The sequence below is a fragment of the Balaenoptera borealis genome (assembly GCF_965194805.1).
Source record: "Balaenoptera borealis genome assembly, chromosome: 3".
Classification (NCBI taxonomy): domain Eukaryota; kingdom Metazoa; phylum Chordata; class Mammalia; order Artiodactyla; family Balaenopteridae; genus Balaenoptera; species Balaenoptera borealis.
In genome coordinates this window covers 30,232,460-30,246,568 of record NC_138866.1, presented here as the reverse complement: position 1 = coordinate 30,246,568, position 14,109 = coordinate 30,232,460, and the positions used below count along the sequence as shown (strand labels likewise).

Sequence of the window (14,109 nt, the reverse complement as noted above, 5' to 3'; positions counted from 1 at the left end):
AGCTGACTATTGCAGGATTTCAAACTATGGATAATAATCAGATCCACAACCTGTCTGCGATTTTGTTCTGCATTTGATGTGTTCTGTAGTGGTGAGGACATTCATAAACTGAGCTTAAGCTTTCTTCATTCTATTGACTTTATGAGTCTACATGCAGTTAGGTCATGAGATTGCTTTTCTCCTTGTATTCATAAATATTTAAAACTAGGAACTTCCCCAAAATCAAATTGCTTAGGCTTGATCCTTCATCTAGCTTTTCTGAAGTCAAACGTATCTGTTAGTGACCAGGAAGTGGTTACATAAAAATCGAATTACTTTTTCCTGATTCAGATTCCTACACATCCACCTTTATCATCCAAGTTTTATTCCCCTTAAAGCAAAAGAGTTGAGCCAAGAGAAGTCAAGGATGAATATGACATTGACCGTATCTGAAACTGCTTCTACAAACTTATTAACCTATTCATACCATCTTCAAATAGAAGTGCCTAATGTAGGGTATTATCACTTATTGACACCTTTTCAAAGCAGCTGACAAGAATATTCTTATCATTCCTCAATTATTCAGTGTCTTCTTATCATCTAGTTTGAATATTAGAAATTTTATTTTCTATGACTTAGTGTAGAGGGCTGACCTTATTAGTGGATATACACCATTCGCTGGTAGTATAATTTGGAGGCAAATCACATGATTATCAAGATGACCGATTATCAAGATGACTTATGAGATGCCCAAATTTATTTTTTAACTTTTAAAGCTCCATACAAATATGAAGGAGCATTATCTTCTTTTTATCCTTCTTCTATAAACATATTTTTCCCCTTAGAAATCACTCAATGTATACTCTTTTCAACCAGAGAAAAAAAGATTTTTGTCATTTTCCCAATGGTCATCTTCCTGATTTTCATTCTGTTAAGTATTTCATGGTCTCAAGGTCACTAAAATAATAATAATAACAACATTAAATGCCTTATTCTTTAGAGAATATAACAAACATTCAGTTTCCATTCTCTCTGGTAAAGTTTAGCAATTCTATTATGTACACAGTAATTTCAGGATTTTGGAATTCCTTTCTTCTCAGAAAAGAAAATTTCATTGTCTTGGCCCTAGTTTCATTTCTAAAACTTTTGAAACTGTTTACAGACTGTTTAAAATTATCAGCAAAGCTGGGGTTTTCAGAGGTCCCTAGAAGAAGACTGGTCATGCAGCATCCATTGTATAAAATGAGGCAAGTGTTGGAAAGAGAGAAAGGACAAGAAATAGAAAACAAATTATCTTCAGGGTTGTCTTCACTTTTCTTTCCTGGTAGTAATGCCTTTAGAATTAGAAAGACATATAAAGCAAAATGTAGTAAATGAACACTGGATGATAATTTGTTTTCTAGTTCATTAACTTTGCTTTAAATTGACTTGAAACAGATGTAAGTACTCATCACAGCTGACACATTGACTTGAAAGTCGTAAAATGTGCCAATCAGTTCTAGAGGTATTTATAGCAAGGGTCCTTAACAATAGAAACCTTCTTCATCCTCAAGATCTGTCTTAAGTAGGTCAATGATTTATTGCAGTTGTATTTTTTTTGTGGTAGTGGTCATTAACATTTAGAAGATACTTTTCTTGGGGCCTTACGTGTTGGTACGTATCTTTGCAGTTTTTCAAAAGTAGTCTTTGCTTTATTCTACATTCATCTTGCTTTTAAAACCCTTTGTGTTTTATGCCCTCTTCAAGATTAAGATCCAAGGTTGAAACTCAGGGCTGTAGAACATCTGAACAAGTCTCTGCAAACCTCCCTTATGGTCTATTCTTGGAGCAGCGCCTAAGGGCAGTGCAGCTACTGCATTGGAGTCCCCTGGGGGTGTTTATTAAAATAGATTCTTCTGCCCAGCCCCACACCTACAGAGCAGTATTTCTGGGAGTGGAGGATGGGAAGCTGCCTTTTAAGCGGCTCCCCAGCCAACTCCATGCACACTCCAGTTTGAGAACTACTGCCTTTCGGTACATGCCAGAGGCTGTCTTGCAGCGTCATTCTCTAAAATGCGGTAAAGTGTTTGCTCCTTAGCAATATGGTTGGTGGAGGATTGAGTTTACCCAAAATGAATGCATTTCTGTTCATTTTGCCGCCTGTAAGTCCAGGTCCTAATCTAAAGATATTCCCCTTCATTTGGACAGTTAATAATTCTAATAATTCTTTTTGGTTTCCAGGTATTTATGAGCACGTTGATTTGTTAATGATTAAGGGGGTCAAGGTTGTTTTTTTCCTTAAGGAAGGTGAGAACAGAGCACACTCAGTCTTAACTTGTTGGACATTGCTGTAATACCTTTGTTATTCAGTGTTACAGTCTTGTTAAGTTTCCGTCTATTTGTTAAGAACAAAACGGTTCTCTTGCTTGAGTCAGAAGTATTGGAAAAGATGTTCTGCACTTGAAGTCTGTGGACGGAATTCAGGGGTCTGTGAGCTTGGATGGGAAGTAATTTTACATTTATCTTCACTGACCCCTAATTGAAATTTAGCATTTCCTTCAGTTATGAACGTAGGCAACACACCACAGTAGTATAAGGTCTACCTGTGATTTTATCGCCAGTAGAAAGCATAGGTATTTTCATACTATATTGTTTGTTGTTGGAAGTATGTCAAGATACTGCTTATGCACTTCACTATGTCAGAATTATAGTAGTTATTAGACCAACTGCTTAAACTTATTATATAAATCTTATGCTATTATATCATTTTAAAATTATTTTGATAGTGATATTTTTCAATCTATTGATTTCTGTTGAAATCTTATGTATTTTATGTTATGCATTTACAAATATTATTCTCAGAAGGAATCCAAAGGCTTCACTAGACTGCCAAGGGGGGATTGGGTACAAAGAATGGGTAAGAACTCCTCCTATACTGTGTCTTGTCTTAGGATGTCTTCATCCTAAACCATTTCCCTTTTTTTTTTTGAGACCCATCTCTTAAATGAACTATTTTTCATATTGTTACAGTTGTCTCATGTATTTTTTTTTTTTACTGTAGCTGACTCCACTGGAACCCATTCTCTGTACACAACATACAAAGACTATGAGATCATGTTCCATGTTTCTACCATGCTGCCATACACACCTAACAACAAGCAGCAGGTAAGAGATCCTTGTGTTATCTGTGGGTTTTTTTGCCCTTGTTTCATTTCCCCCAGAAGCCTAAGTGGCAAGTTTATAAAATCTTAAACCAGAATTTAATGTTGCACCTGTCACAGCAGCAGGAAGCTTTGTACTTTGTGGAAGTAAGGAATAGCAAATGAGCTGAAAACAAATGAAGAGACACAAATTCTAGGTTAACAGCCAGCTGGATGGCTTTGTGAATTAATCATTTGCTTTTCACCCACGAGAATTGAGGTTTTCCTGAAATCTGAAAAGAACAAGTTGAAATCATGGTGATTAGATGACTCTGCAGGGTTGCAAAGAACACATATGAGTGGGTGAAATTTCATCTCAAGAGGCCAGTGTACAAAGCAGGAAAGTACTGATGTTTCATTTCAAATTTCAAAGGAGGTTCCCTCCACTAACTTGGAGAAAAATCAAAATGTCGATGGGAGCTCAGGAAAATGTTTTTTCTTGATGTGTTCTTCAGGGGACAGCATAAGTAACAATTGCATTTGTGTACCTCATACAGAGAGTTTCTTTTAAAAAGATCTAAAAGCACAAGGCCTAGTACTAAAATGTAGTCTGTGAGATGATAAAATGCGAAAACTAAAAAATGGCAGATGGTTACAGAGCAAGATGGAAATGGTACTGTTTTAAAGAGTATGTGGTACTTGTTGTTTTTAAAAAATATTTTAAAACAAATGATATCAAACTGAAACTTAAAAGAACCAGAGAACTAACAGACTTCTTTCAGTAGCTGTTATAAACACAGCAGTCTAGTGTCACTTCTGACCTTAAAACGGACATAGATTTTGTTATTGTCAATTGTTGTACTAACAGAACACAGGGCCAGCTGCAGAATGAATCACATCCTCTTTCACAGAATTTAACAAAACATGGATCGAATCTAACACGTCGTCACTTTAGGTTTGATTACATCACACATCTCAGTAACAAAATCTTGCCTCTTACGATTACCAAAGCAATCAAAACGTAGGAAGCAAAGCAATGAATCAGCTATAAATCTGAAATAAACCTATTTTAAGATAAATTCCCCTATCTGGAGTTTGTTGACAGTCTGTTTTATGCAAATTCCAAGTTCTAGATTTTTGAGAGGAAAACACCATGCTAAGAAAAATATACTAAACTCATTCTGACCAGACAGTAGAGAGAATTTAAGAACATCAACAAATGATCTTTAAAGGGGAGATGAAGGCTTATTCTGCCTGATTGCTCAGCAGAGAAAGGTAACATGTGGGGGAATGGGGGTAAAATTTTAGTAACAAGACTCAATTGTATATCCAGCTAAATGAGTCAAAGGGCTGAGCTGAGTGAGTTGGCATTTAAGTGGACATCTATCCAAATTATTTAATTTGGGGTCCAATCAAGGCAAAAGTATTATGGTCCTGAATCAGAGTGAAAGAATAATTGGTATTCTACATATTAAGAAATTTAAAATTCTCTAGCTAAAGAATTTATTTCTTCTACATAGATTATGTTATGCTTGGAAAAACCAGAAAGAACGTGTCTTTCAAAACCTTTTTGCAGAAATTGGTTTATAAATACTGTCTTTTTTTTCATTATATATAATGTGAGATAGACAGATTTATTTCTATTTGGGTCCTTTAGTAAGACAGTAACATTACATATCAAGCCATATTTTGAAGGAAGAATGACATTGCATCAAAAAGACAATGACATCTATGCAGGAATGACATATACATAGATTGTATTTGAGCTTGATAGGTTCAAGATCCTGAGGCGATTAATAATCTTTGATGATGGGTATATTTTATATAGCAATCAGTACAGAGCAGCCTTTATTTCTGTAACATCTGATAATATAGCATGTTTAGAAATGAAGTACACAGCCTCATTAGAAGATAATTTGGGATGCTTTAAAATTCCTAAGGTTAAAAGTACATTTCCGGAACATTCTAACTCCCAATTCTCAACCCTAATCTAATAGGCTATTGTTTCTCCCAGCTGGCAGCCAATACTCAATCACTAATTTTACTGATAACATAATCTGTGTAAGTTAAAGTCACTGGAGAATTTTTTTAAAAAGGTTTATAAATACAAGCTTATGTCTAATGGATAGTTTATATAAATGTCATGTTTAGTTGTTTTCCTCCTGGTAGGAGCCTCCATGTAATAAATATGAGTAATACAAATTTTGTTCAGTTTTTCTTCACATGATTGAGTTAAACTCCCTAATAACCCCTTCCTAGAGAGGCGCTGAGCTAGGACGATTTTGAATGTCTGAATTTGAAAGCCACCTTTCCAAGACACCGTTTAATGTGAAACAGAAGGTGGTCTTAAGCAGCTTTTACTGTAATTAAAGAAGCTATTTAAACCTGAAATTTAACCTGCTTTAAAACTGTTAGAACATTTTGGAATATTATTAATTTCTGTATTCCCAGCTTGTGCCACAAAAAGTACTATCAGAAAACACCTTAGCCATATTTCTTTAAATGAAGCTAATTAAATCAGAACATAAATTGCGTTGTAATTACTTTAGCCGTTCTCATCTTTAAAAAATATTCCCTATGGCAAGTTTCTTTCTCACATGAAAATGGAACAAAACTGTTGTTATGGAAACTGAAGATTTGGAGATGCTGGGACTTGGCATAATATGCTAGAGATTAGTTAGATCTATTTGAATGGACTGTGTGTTTTATGCAAATTTATGAATATTCATTTCCATATTCTTCCTCGGAGGGAATGATAAGACCGGCTAAAATATTGACAATAACTGTGTAGATTACCTCCCCTAATATGTACTGATTAATAATGAATGTTTTAAATACAGTTACATAAGGGAATCAGGGAGGAACAAGCAGAGCGTTGTCATTTATGTCTCTTGCTTATGTTTTCTTTTAGCTCCTACGGAAGCGGCACATTGGAAACGATATTGTAACAATTGTTTTCCAAGAGCCTGGAGCACAGCCATTCAGCCCGAAAAACATCCGATCCCACTTTCAGCACGTTTTCGTCATTGTCAGGGTTCACAACCCCTGCACTGACAGTGTCTGTTACAGGTACTGGTTCCAGAGGTGGCTGGATGGGCATTGGTGCGTGGTCACATCGAAGGCCCCCTCCAGCTCTGCTTTCTGAAGTGGTAGTGGGAAGTCTATTGCTATTTATTTCTGTCTTTAAACTATGCTTGCGGATGGCTGAATTCACAGGATGACGTAACCTGATGGCATTGACATTCCCCAGACATGTTGGTTAGACACCTGCCGTTTCCATTTGCACCTCCTTCTTAGGTGGCATCCTTCATCCATGCCATCTGGACACCAGCTAATTACTCATGCTGCTAATTATATTTTGCTTTTGCCATGCCAAAAGCAGAGAAGAATGATCATAATAAGTAGGGAAGAGAAGTTTAATTTTTTTTTTAATTATTATTATTATTTTTAAAAAGCCCAAACCCTTGCTTAGGGCTGACTTGATTACCTCTAACATTTCTGACTGCAATCTTAGGGGTATTTCTATGCTTTGTTAAGCATTTGGTGGAATGGTTTCAGTGTCCCTCATTGACCTAGTCTCATGAGTATCAGAATTCAAGCATCTACCTGCAGAGGCCTCTGCAAGAATCCTGGAGAGGGTTGGTGTTGAAGAGGGTACGAACCTGTGATGCTGGGTTGACATGAATGTAGTGCCAAGAAGATGTGCGAGGATGTTCTAGCATTAGGAAGATGTCCTAATAGGAATCTATCCTTTCAAAATATGAAGGTTTATCGTATCCTTCCATCCCTAAAATTTAGAAGACAAGGCTTTGTTAATTTTGGATTTTTGTTTTTGAATTAACAGAGCCACCTACACAGAAAGTGGCCAGTGCAGACTGATAATTGGTTTGTTGTGAGATCCACAACTGTCTAATCCTAGGTGTAATGCAGGTTAAATATAGGAGAACAAGCAAGTTCAGGGAACAAAACAAGTCAAGGTTACATTGGACTCCTACTGACTGCCATCATCCTTGCCCATTCCACAGTAACTACGTATGATGAGCTCTAATTAGAAGCCCAGCTCTGATCTAGGTACCTTATTTGTGTTACCTCATTTAATTTTTTTTTAATTTATTTATTTTTGGCTGTGTTGCGTCTTCATTGCTGCACGCGGGCTTTCTCTGGTTGCGGTGAGCAGGGGCTACTCTTCGTTGCGGTGCCCGGGCTTCTCATTGCGGTGGCTTCTCTTGTTGTGGAGCATGGGCTCTAGGCACGCGGGCTTCAGTAGCTGTGGCACGCGGGCTCAATAGTTGTGGCTCATGGGCTCTAGAGCGCAGGCTGAGTAGTTACGGCGCACGGTAGTTGCTCCGCGGCATGTGGGATCTTCCTGGACCAGGGCTCGAACCCGTGTCCCCTGCATTGGCAGGCGGATTCTTAACCACTGCGCCACCAGGGAAGCCCTCATTTAATTTTTAAAACCTCTGAGGTAGGTGCTGTTTTAATCCCTGTTTTCAGATGAGGAAATTTAAGCGCGTGGGGGTAAGGTAACTTACACGAGGTCGGCTGGTACTGGATGGAGTTTAGGTTTGAATGTACCAAGTCTGATTTTAGAGCCCAGTCTCTTAATGGCTCTGCCATGCTGTCTCCCTCCATGCCATGTGCAATAGGGGTCTTTGCTGCCCCTGCTGCTGACGTACTAGCTATTCCTGAACTTCTCGGGTGCCAATATGAAAACCCCAGACCAGGGAGTTCTGTAGCTTCCTAGACTCAATGGGTGGAAACTCAAACAAAGGAAACCTAGATCTGAAGCTTTTTCTCAAGAATATGGTCTCCAAAAGCTGCTTTATTTAGGTGTAGAAGGAAAGAATTAGTGCAGAACATTTGACTGTAATTGGGATGGATAACTATTTGCATTTAGAAAATACTCCAAGCAATTGAAATGTTCTATGTACTGGATTCGTGCAAAGGATTTCATACTACTTTGTAGATAGAAAACTAAATCCTTTTTGCAGTGGTCGCTAGGAAGTTTGGGGAGTGGAAGGCTATGTACTTTCTTTTAAAAAGAGATTCTTCTTTTAAAGGTGTTTGTCTAAATTAAGTGCTGTCCGATAGAAATATAATGCAAGTCACATATTAATTTTATATTTTCCAATAGCCATATTTTTAAAGTAACAAGAAATAGGTAAAATTAATTTTAACAATATGTTTTTTGACCCAATAGTGTATTTTATTTACCTGATATATCCAAATATTATTTCAACATGTAATTTTTAAATTTTAAAAATTATTGAGATATCTTACGTATTTTTGGACTAAGACTTTGAAATCTGGAGTGCATTTTTGACTTACAGCTCATCTCAGGATGCTCAGTTTTCATTGGAAATAATCTGTATTTAGATTTCATAAAATTTGCAATTGGAGAAGTAGATTCATAATAGCTTATTGCAAACATACTTTTTAAGTGTGTCTCCCTCTCCTTCAGAGACTTTTGAAAAACTGAATCAAGTGTCAGTTTTTAAAATTTAATGTGATTTAATACTCTTTGGTCATACTAGCCACATTTCCAGTACTCAGTAGCCACTGGAAGTATGGCCAGTGCAAGTCTAAATAGACTGATAAGGAGCAAAGGTGTCTGAACCTTCTTCATTACTTGGCTGGATGAGTAAGTGATATGTTTTATTCTTTTCAAACCCTCCTTCCCAGCCTGAAACTCATGATTTTTGCTCTCTCTCTTTCTTATTTTTAATCTCTTACCTGGAGAGCCCATCTTCTTAAGCCCACCTTGTGATGCTGGGAGCCTTTGCAGGAGGACACTGGACACCCCTGCTCACAAGACATGGGCTAGTCTGGAATTTCCCTAGTTGCCAAGCTTACTTGAAGACCCAGTGCACTGTGATTTTTGGAACTAAAGTAGTGATCTTTTCCTATTATAAACCTTGGGTACATGAATTTTTCTCAGTCCTTCTCAAACTCAAGTAGGTGTGTTTCCTGGGGTATATGGTGATGCCAGGAGATGTTTAAAGGCCCAGAATAACTAGAGTACCTCTCTTGTGGTCTTTAATGCTTGGGGGAAGGGATGTTTATTTTCATGAGAAAATAAATGTGTTATGAAGTAGAATGGGAAATTTGTATCAATTTTAAGATACAATGTGGGTCTTCAAAGAGTTTTCATACCTGTGGGTTTTTCTCATACATTGGCCCCTCCCCAAACTACTAGGGATGTGAATTTATAGGCCTCTTTCATTAGGGATACTCTGGTGGGAAAGCTTAGAGATGCATTTAATTTGTACAAATTTTATTTAAATCTAATTTATCTCTAAGAGATGTAGTTAGAATAATTCAAAGCCTTTTCATCATTTAAAGTCTCTTGTTCCCACTTTCTCCGCTGTGAACACTCACTTTTATTTACTGACATCTACTTGGTGCCCAAAGTGTGGAAAGTTATTTCCTCAAAGGAATGTCTTGCTCTAATTGTGTAGAGAATTGTGGGGTCAACACAGGCTAAAGATATAAAGAACATTTAACTGAGAAAATGGGATTCGGTATGTGTTTTGAAGCACAGATGGTGGAATTCAGTGGCAAAATGAGAATAATTCTGTGAGTCTAGGGGTGGAAAGTGGTATAGATGAACATGTAGCCACAGGAAGGAAAGTGGAAAGTACAGTAAGAAGGCTGTGCTGTCAGAAAGATTAGTGGGCAGTGGAAGCCCTTGGAATGCTCAGCCAGCAAATAACACTGTACAAATAGTTCTAGGAAAATTTACTCACCATCACCACGCGAGGCAATTTATATACAGAAACACAAATGTAGGCTTTATTGTTATTCATTTATTTTTCACTAGTTCTTTACAGTCCTTATCAAAATATACTAGGCATTATTCTAGGCTCTGGGATTCAACAGGGGAACAAAGTGACAAAAATCCCTATAGTTCACATGGAAATGAGGCTCTGAAATAATGTGTGTTGTATCACCCTCGGAACTAGAAAGTTTATACAGGAAAAACTGACTAGTTTAAGTTAATTCCAGAGGCCAGTTAACCTTGAATAATAGACATAGCCAAGAACTCAGAAATTAATCACTAAGTCTGCATACAAAAGCTTATTATGCCCATACCTGATAAGAGGACCCTCTGGTCTCTGTTATTTTACTTGTATCATTACAAAGAGCTTAATTGTCTGGTTTCAGTTGATAGAGCAGATTAGAAGCAACAAATCAAAAAGATGAGACGTTTAGTGGCAGGAATGTACTGAAAGCATCAATAAGTGATTACCAATAAGGGAGATGTATGTAGAAAGACGATTCACATTAAAGGTACAAATTCAATAAGCATAGCAGTCTGGGGTCACTTGGTTTGGGACCAAACAACCAAATATACGTCACTCACCCCTGAGGGCCTCACTTTGTAAAAACATGGTGCAAAAACTTTGTCACCATTTTTTTTTAACAACTAATAAATTAATGGATCTAGGCATTGATCATCAGAGGCTGCAAACATCATAAAAAGAGACAAATGCGTTTCTCATGATGGAAGAATACAACCCCATCTAGGAATTAGTCTTATCCCCTCTTCCCAAAATTGAATGCGAATCCAATCAAACCTCTAGAGAGGCCAGGAAATACAAAAGACCAAAGAACATGTTTGTATTCAGCAAAATTCAGGCTCTGGACTATGTGACACATAGCCCAGTTTCTTCAACAAGTAAATTGCAAGAAATAAAAGAGAAGTGAAGTAAGAGAAGTGGAGGGGCATTAACAGAATATAAAAATTTAAGATAAAATTAATTAGTTGTAATGTATGGGCCTTATTTGGATTCATTTCAGACAGACTATTTAAAAATCTTAGGACATCTTAAACAATTGAAAGGTAGAACTTTGATTCACTCTATGATGAAATTAAAGAATTACTGTTCATTGCAAAACTAGTATAGTAGTAAGTGGTTTTTATAAAGACTGTCTTCAAAAACAGATGTTAAATTGTGGTCAGTAACTATGTTTGGGAAAGTAGATATATATGTTACTCCTCTCAGAAAGATTTCTGTATTCAGTGGTTAAGATGTAATAAATGTTGAAAGGAGTTAGTGTGATGTAGTATAAAAAGCACCTGGAATCAGACCAGACAGTTAAACATATCAGATTTTAAATTTCCCTTTCTGTTCAATGGAAGGTGGCTTGACATCTACCTGAAATCCCATAAGTAAAGTATCTGAGTTAGTGTGATGTAGTATAAAAAGCACCTGGAATCAGACCAGACAGTTAAACATATCAGATTTTAAATTTCCCTTTCTGTCCAATGGAAGGTGGCTTGACATCTACCTGAAATCCCATAAGTAAAGTATTTGGTGTAGGCAGGGAGTGTTGTGTATGCCCATTAAATGACCATGCCTTTTTCTTCTTTTCTCCTCTTGAATAAAAATAAATAAATATGCAAGCTTCAACCAGGAAGAAAAATAACAAAGGTGGAAATTTCTATCAGAAAGTCTATTCCAGGCCATCCTTAATCAGCATCCCTATTGTCCCATGTAGCTGACCTTTCTAAGACAAAACTCTGAATATGTCACTCTTTGTGCTTAAAACCATTTAGGGCAACTTTGAGACTCCCCAGCGTAGCCTACTTCATGGAGCCCTTCAGGTCTGGCCTCTCTTGTCCCTCAGCGTCCACTGGCACCTCTCCCAGTCCTCCCCCCAGCATAGAGCTACTTACAGCCCCTCCTCTCTGCACATGGCACTCTCTGGGCAAGAATGCCTCTTCTCACATACCCCTGCCACTTTCATCCAATGAACGCCTGCTCTTCTTTTCTCTGGGAGTGCTCCCTGACCTCCCAGGACTGGATAAAGTGCCGTTCCGAAGTGTTTCCAGTAGCGCGCTACACCTCCCTAGGAGAGCACTCAGACCATGAGCGGTAGCCCCACCAGGCTTTGAGCTTCTGTACGGCTGAGCCTGTGACGTCTCATCCTTGGTCCTGGCGTATAGTCGGTGCCCAGTGAGTGCTGGTGATTGAAGGCTGTTAGAAGTGGAGAGGCCCCAAGAGGGAACAGTGGGCACACATTTGTTCTGCCACTCATCTTTCCTGTCCTTTGCCAAGGTCTGCTTTCTTGGAAAGCTCCCCAAGCTGGCAGTCTGATCTAAGCTTCAAGGGGAAACTTCCCTCTACTGTTTTGATGCTAAGTTCCCTTCCTTTTAAACTTCGTTGATTATTGCTGTTTCCATGGTGCTTCCAAAGTTCAAGTGTCTTATTCTTCTCACTCTTTTTCATTGAGACCTCTGTTCAGATGTCTCTGGAACATTCCCATGTATCAACTTGCTACTTCATCAGAGATCTTTGATGCCAACAAAGGCCCAGGCCCACTAGAAACAGCCTGTAATGGTGGTCTCTTTGGCCATGTGACTCTTGTGGATGGTCCCTTTGGCAAGCACCTCAAGAGTGGAAGATTCCACACTCAGGGAATAAGTGTGGTCTTGTCACACTGCTGGCCATCCAGAAGCTCAGATTCCAGTCCTGGCTTTCTCTAATCTCTGGGCAAATCATTTTACTTCTCTGAGTCTGTTTCCTGGAGCAGTGAAGAATGTCTACCAGCTGTTCAAAAGGAGGCTCAGGGATGTGTCAAATGAGAGTGAAACAGAACACCTCCCTGCTCCCTCAGTTGTACTCTGAGATTTGGGGAACAGAACAGATTTTTGTGTTAAAATGTATACAGATATTCTTCAGTGGAATGCAAAATCAAGATGAATGTTAAGATGAAACTCAAGATTTTACTGGCAGAGTTTGAGGAACCCTGCCTTCTCTAAGTCCCCCACCCCCCAGTGCTAACTTTCCGTAACTGTTTCAGCCTCTGATCTTCTGTCTGTTCTGTCATCTAGATAACCCTCTTGAGTAGAACATCCTAGTCCTTGGCAATGCTGAGCAAATAAGGCATGGCTATAATTTTAAAGAATGTATTATTTCTAAGGAGATACAATATTGCATACTAGGCGAACATAAGTGTAGACAAGAAGCCCTTTGGAATCTGCTTTTAAAAATAGCAAAAACCATTTATAATGAACACACCTCAAGTATCTATATATAGCACACTGAAATTCTAGAAAGGCTTCTATTCTTAGGAAGGCAAAAATATTCTCTCCACTTAACTTAAAACAGGCCTTATTTAAGAGTTCAGAATTGGTGGCATCTAAATTAATGAGCTTTTAACCTTGTAGGAAACCTTGAAAGTTAAATTTACCCAAAACAAAACCCTTTATTTGAAAAGAACATTCTAGGGTATCATCTTCCTCATCTTCTTCTGTAAGGATTCTATTTCTAATGATGCAAAGCTGATTTTGGTGTCTGTATCATTTACCTCCCTACCATGATGAATCACTGATAATTATATGTTAAGGGTTCAGTCTTTTCCCTCATAGTTCATTCTAGAGGCTTCTGATTATTGGTGGGTTTTCAGTATATGTTTGTCTAAAGTCCTATTAGTTAATAAGTAGATCTATATATAACCAGTGAATTTAAGGGGCAAGTGGATGGATGGTCCTCATATCGACACCTTCTGCTAAGCATTTTCTTCTCCTTATTTAAAATAAAATCACAGCTGTTTCTTGAGAAAGAATAATGATGTGAAATTAGCAAGAGAAGAAATTGCCAATTTAAAAATGAAAGCTATTAAATATTTCTGGATCCTTACGGAATTCCTCTTAGAAAAGCTAGCAAATCTGGATATTAGCGTCATCTGCTTGACTTGAAAAAAAAAATAACATAATCAAATTAAAATTATATAGCTGTCAGCATTCAAGCCAGAGAGTTCACATTAGACAAGAAAAATTGCCTTTCTAATACTGATGTAATTAGGCTATCACGCATGTGGAGGTTTCTGTGAATTCTCATCTCCAGTTAGAAAATGGGATGTTGCTTGCCACCTTTCTTTGTCGTGAAGTGAACTAGGTAGTCTTTTTCTTTTCTTTTTTTTTAATGAATTTGTGAAAAGCCATTTTCAGAAATAGGCCATCTCGTGGCATTTTCTAACAAAATATATAATTTGTCTTCTGAGG

At 37.7% G+C, this 14,109-nt stretch overlaps 1 protein-coding gene across 9 annotated transcripts in view; it reads left to right on the top strand.

Annotated features, from left to right (window-relative positions):
* SIPA1L1 (signal induced proliferation associated 1 like 1) overlaps positions 1-14,109 on the top strand; it is a 376,440-nt gene that overhangs the window by 284,105 nt on the left and 78,226 nt on the right. For all 9 annotated transcript variants that reach the window (XM_082384312.1, XM_082384319.1, XM_082384318.1 and 6 more), the window contains 2 exons: positions 3,020-3,123; positions 6,010-6,167. In XM_082384312.1, the coding sequence (XP_082240438.1) occupies positions 3,020-3,123; positions 6,010-6,167 (262 nt within the window). The remainder of the gene's footprint in view (positions 1-3,019; positions 3,124-6,009; positions 6,168-14,109) is intronic.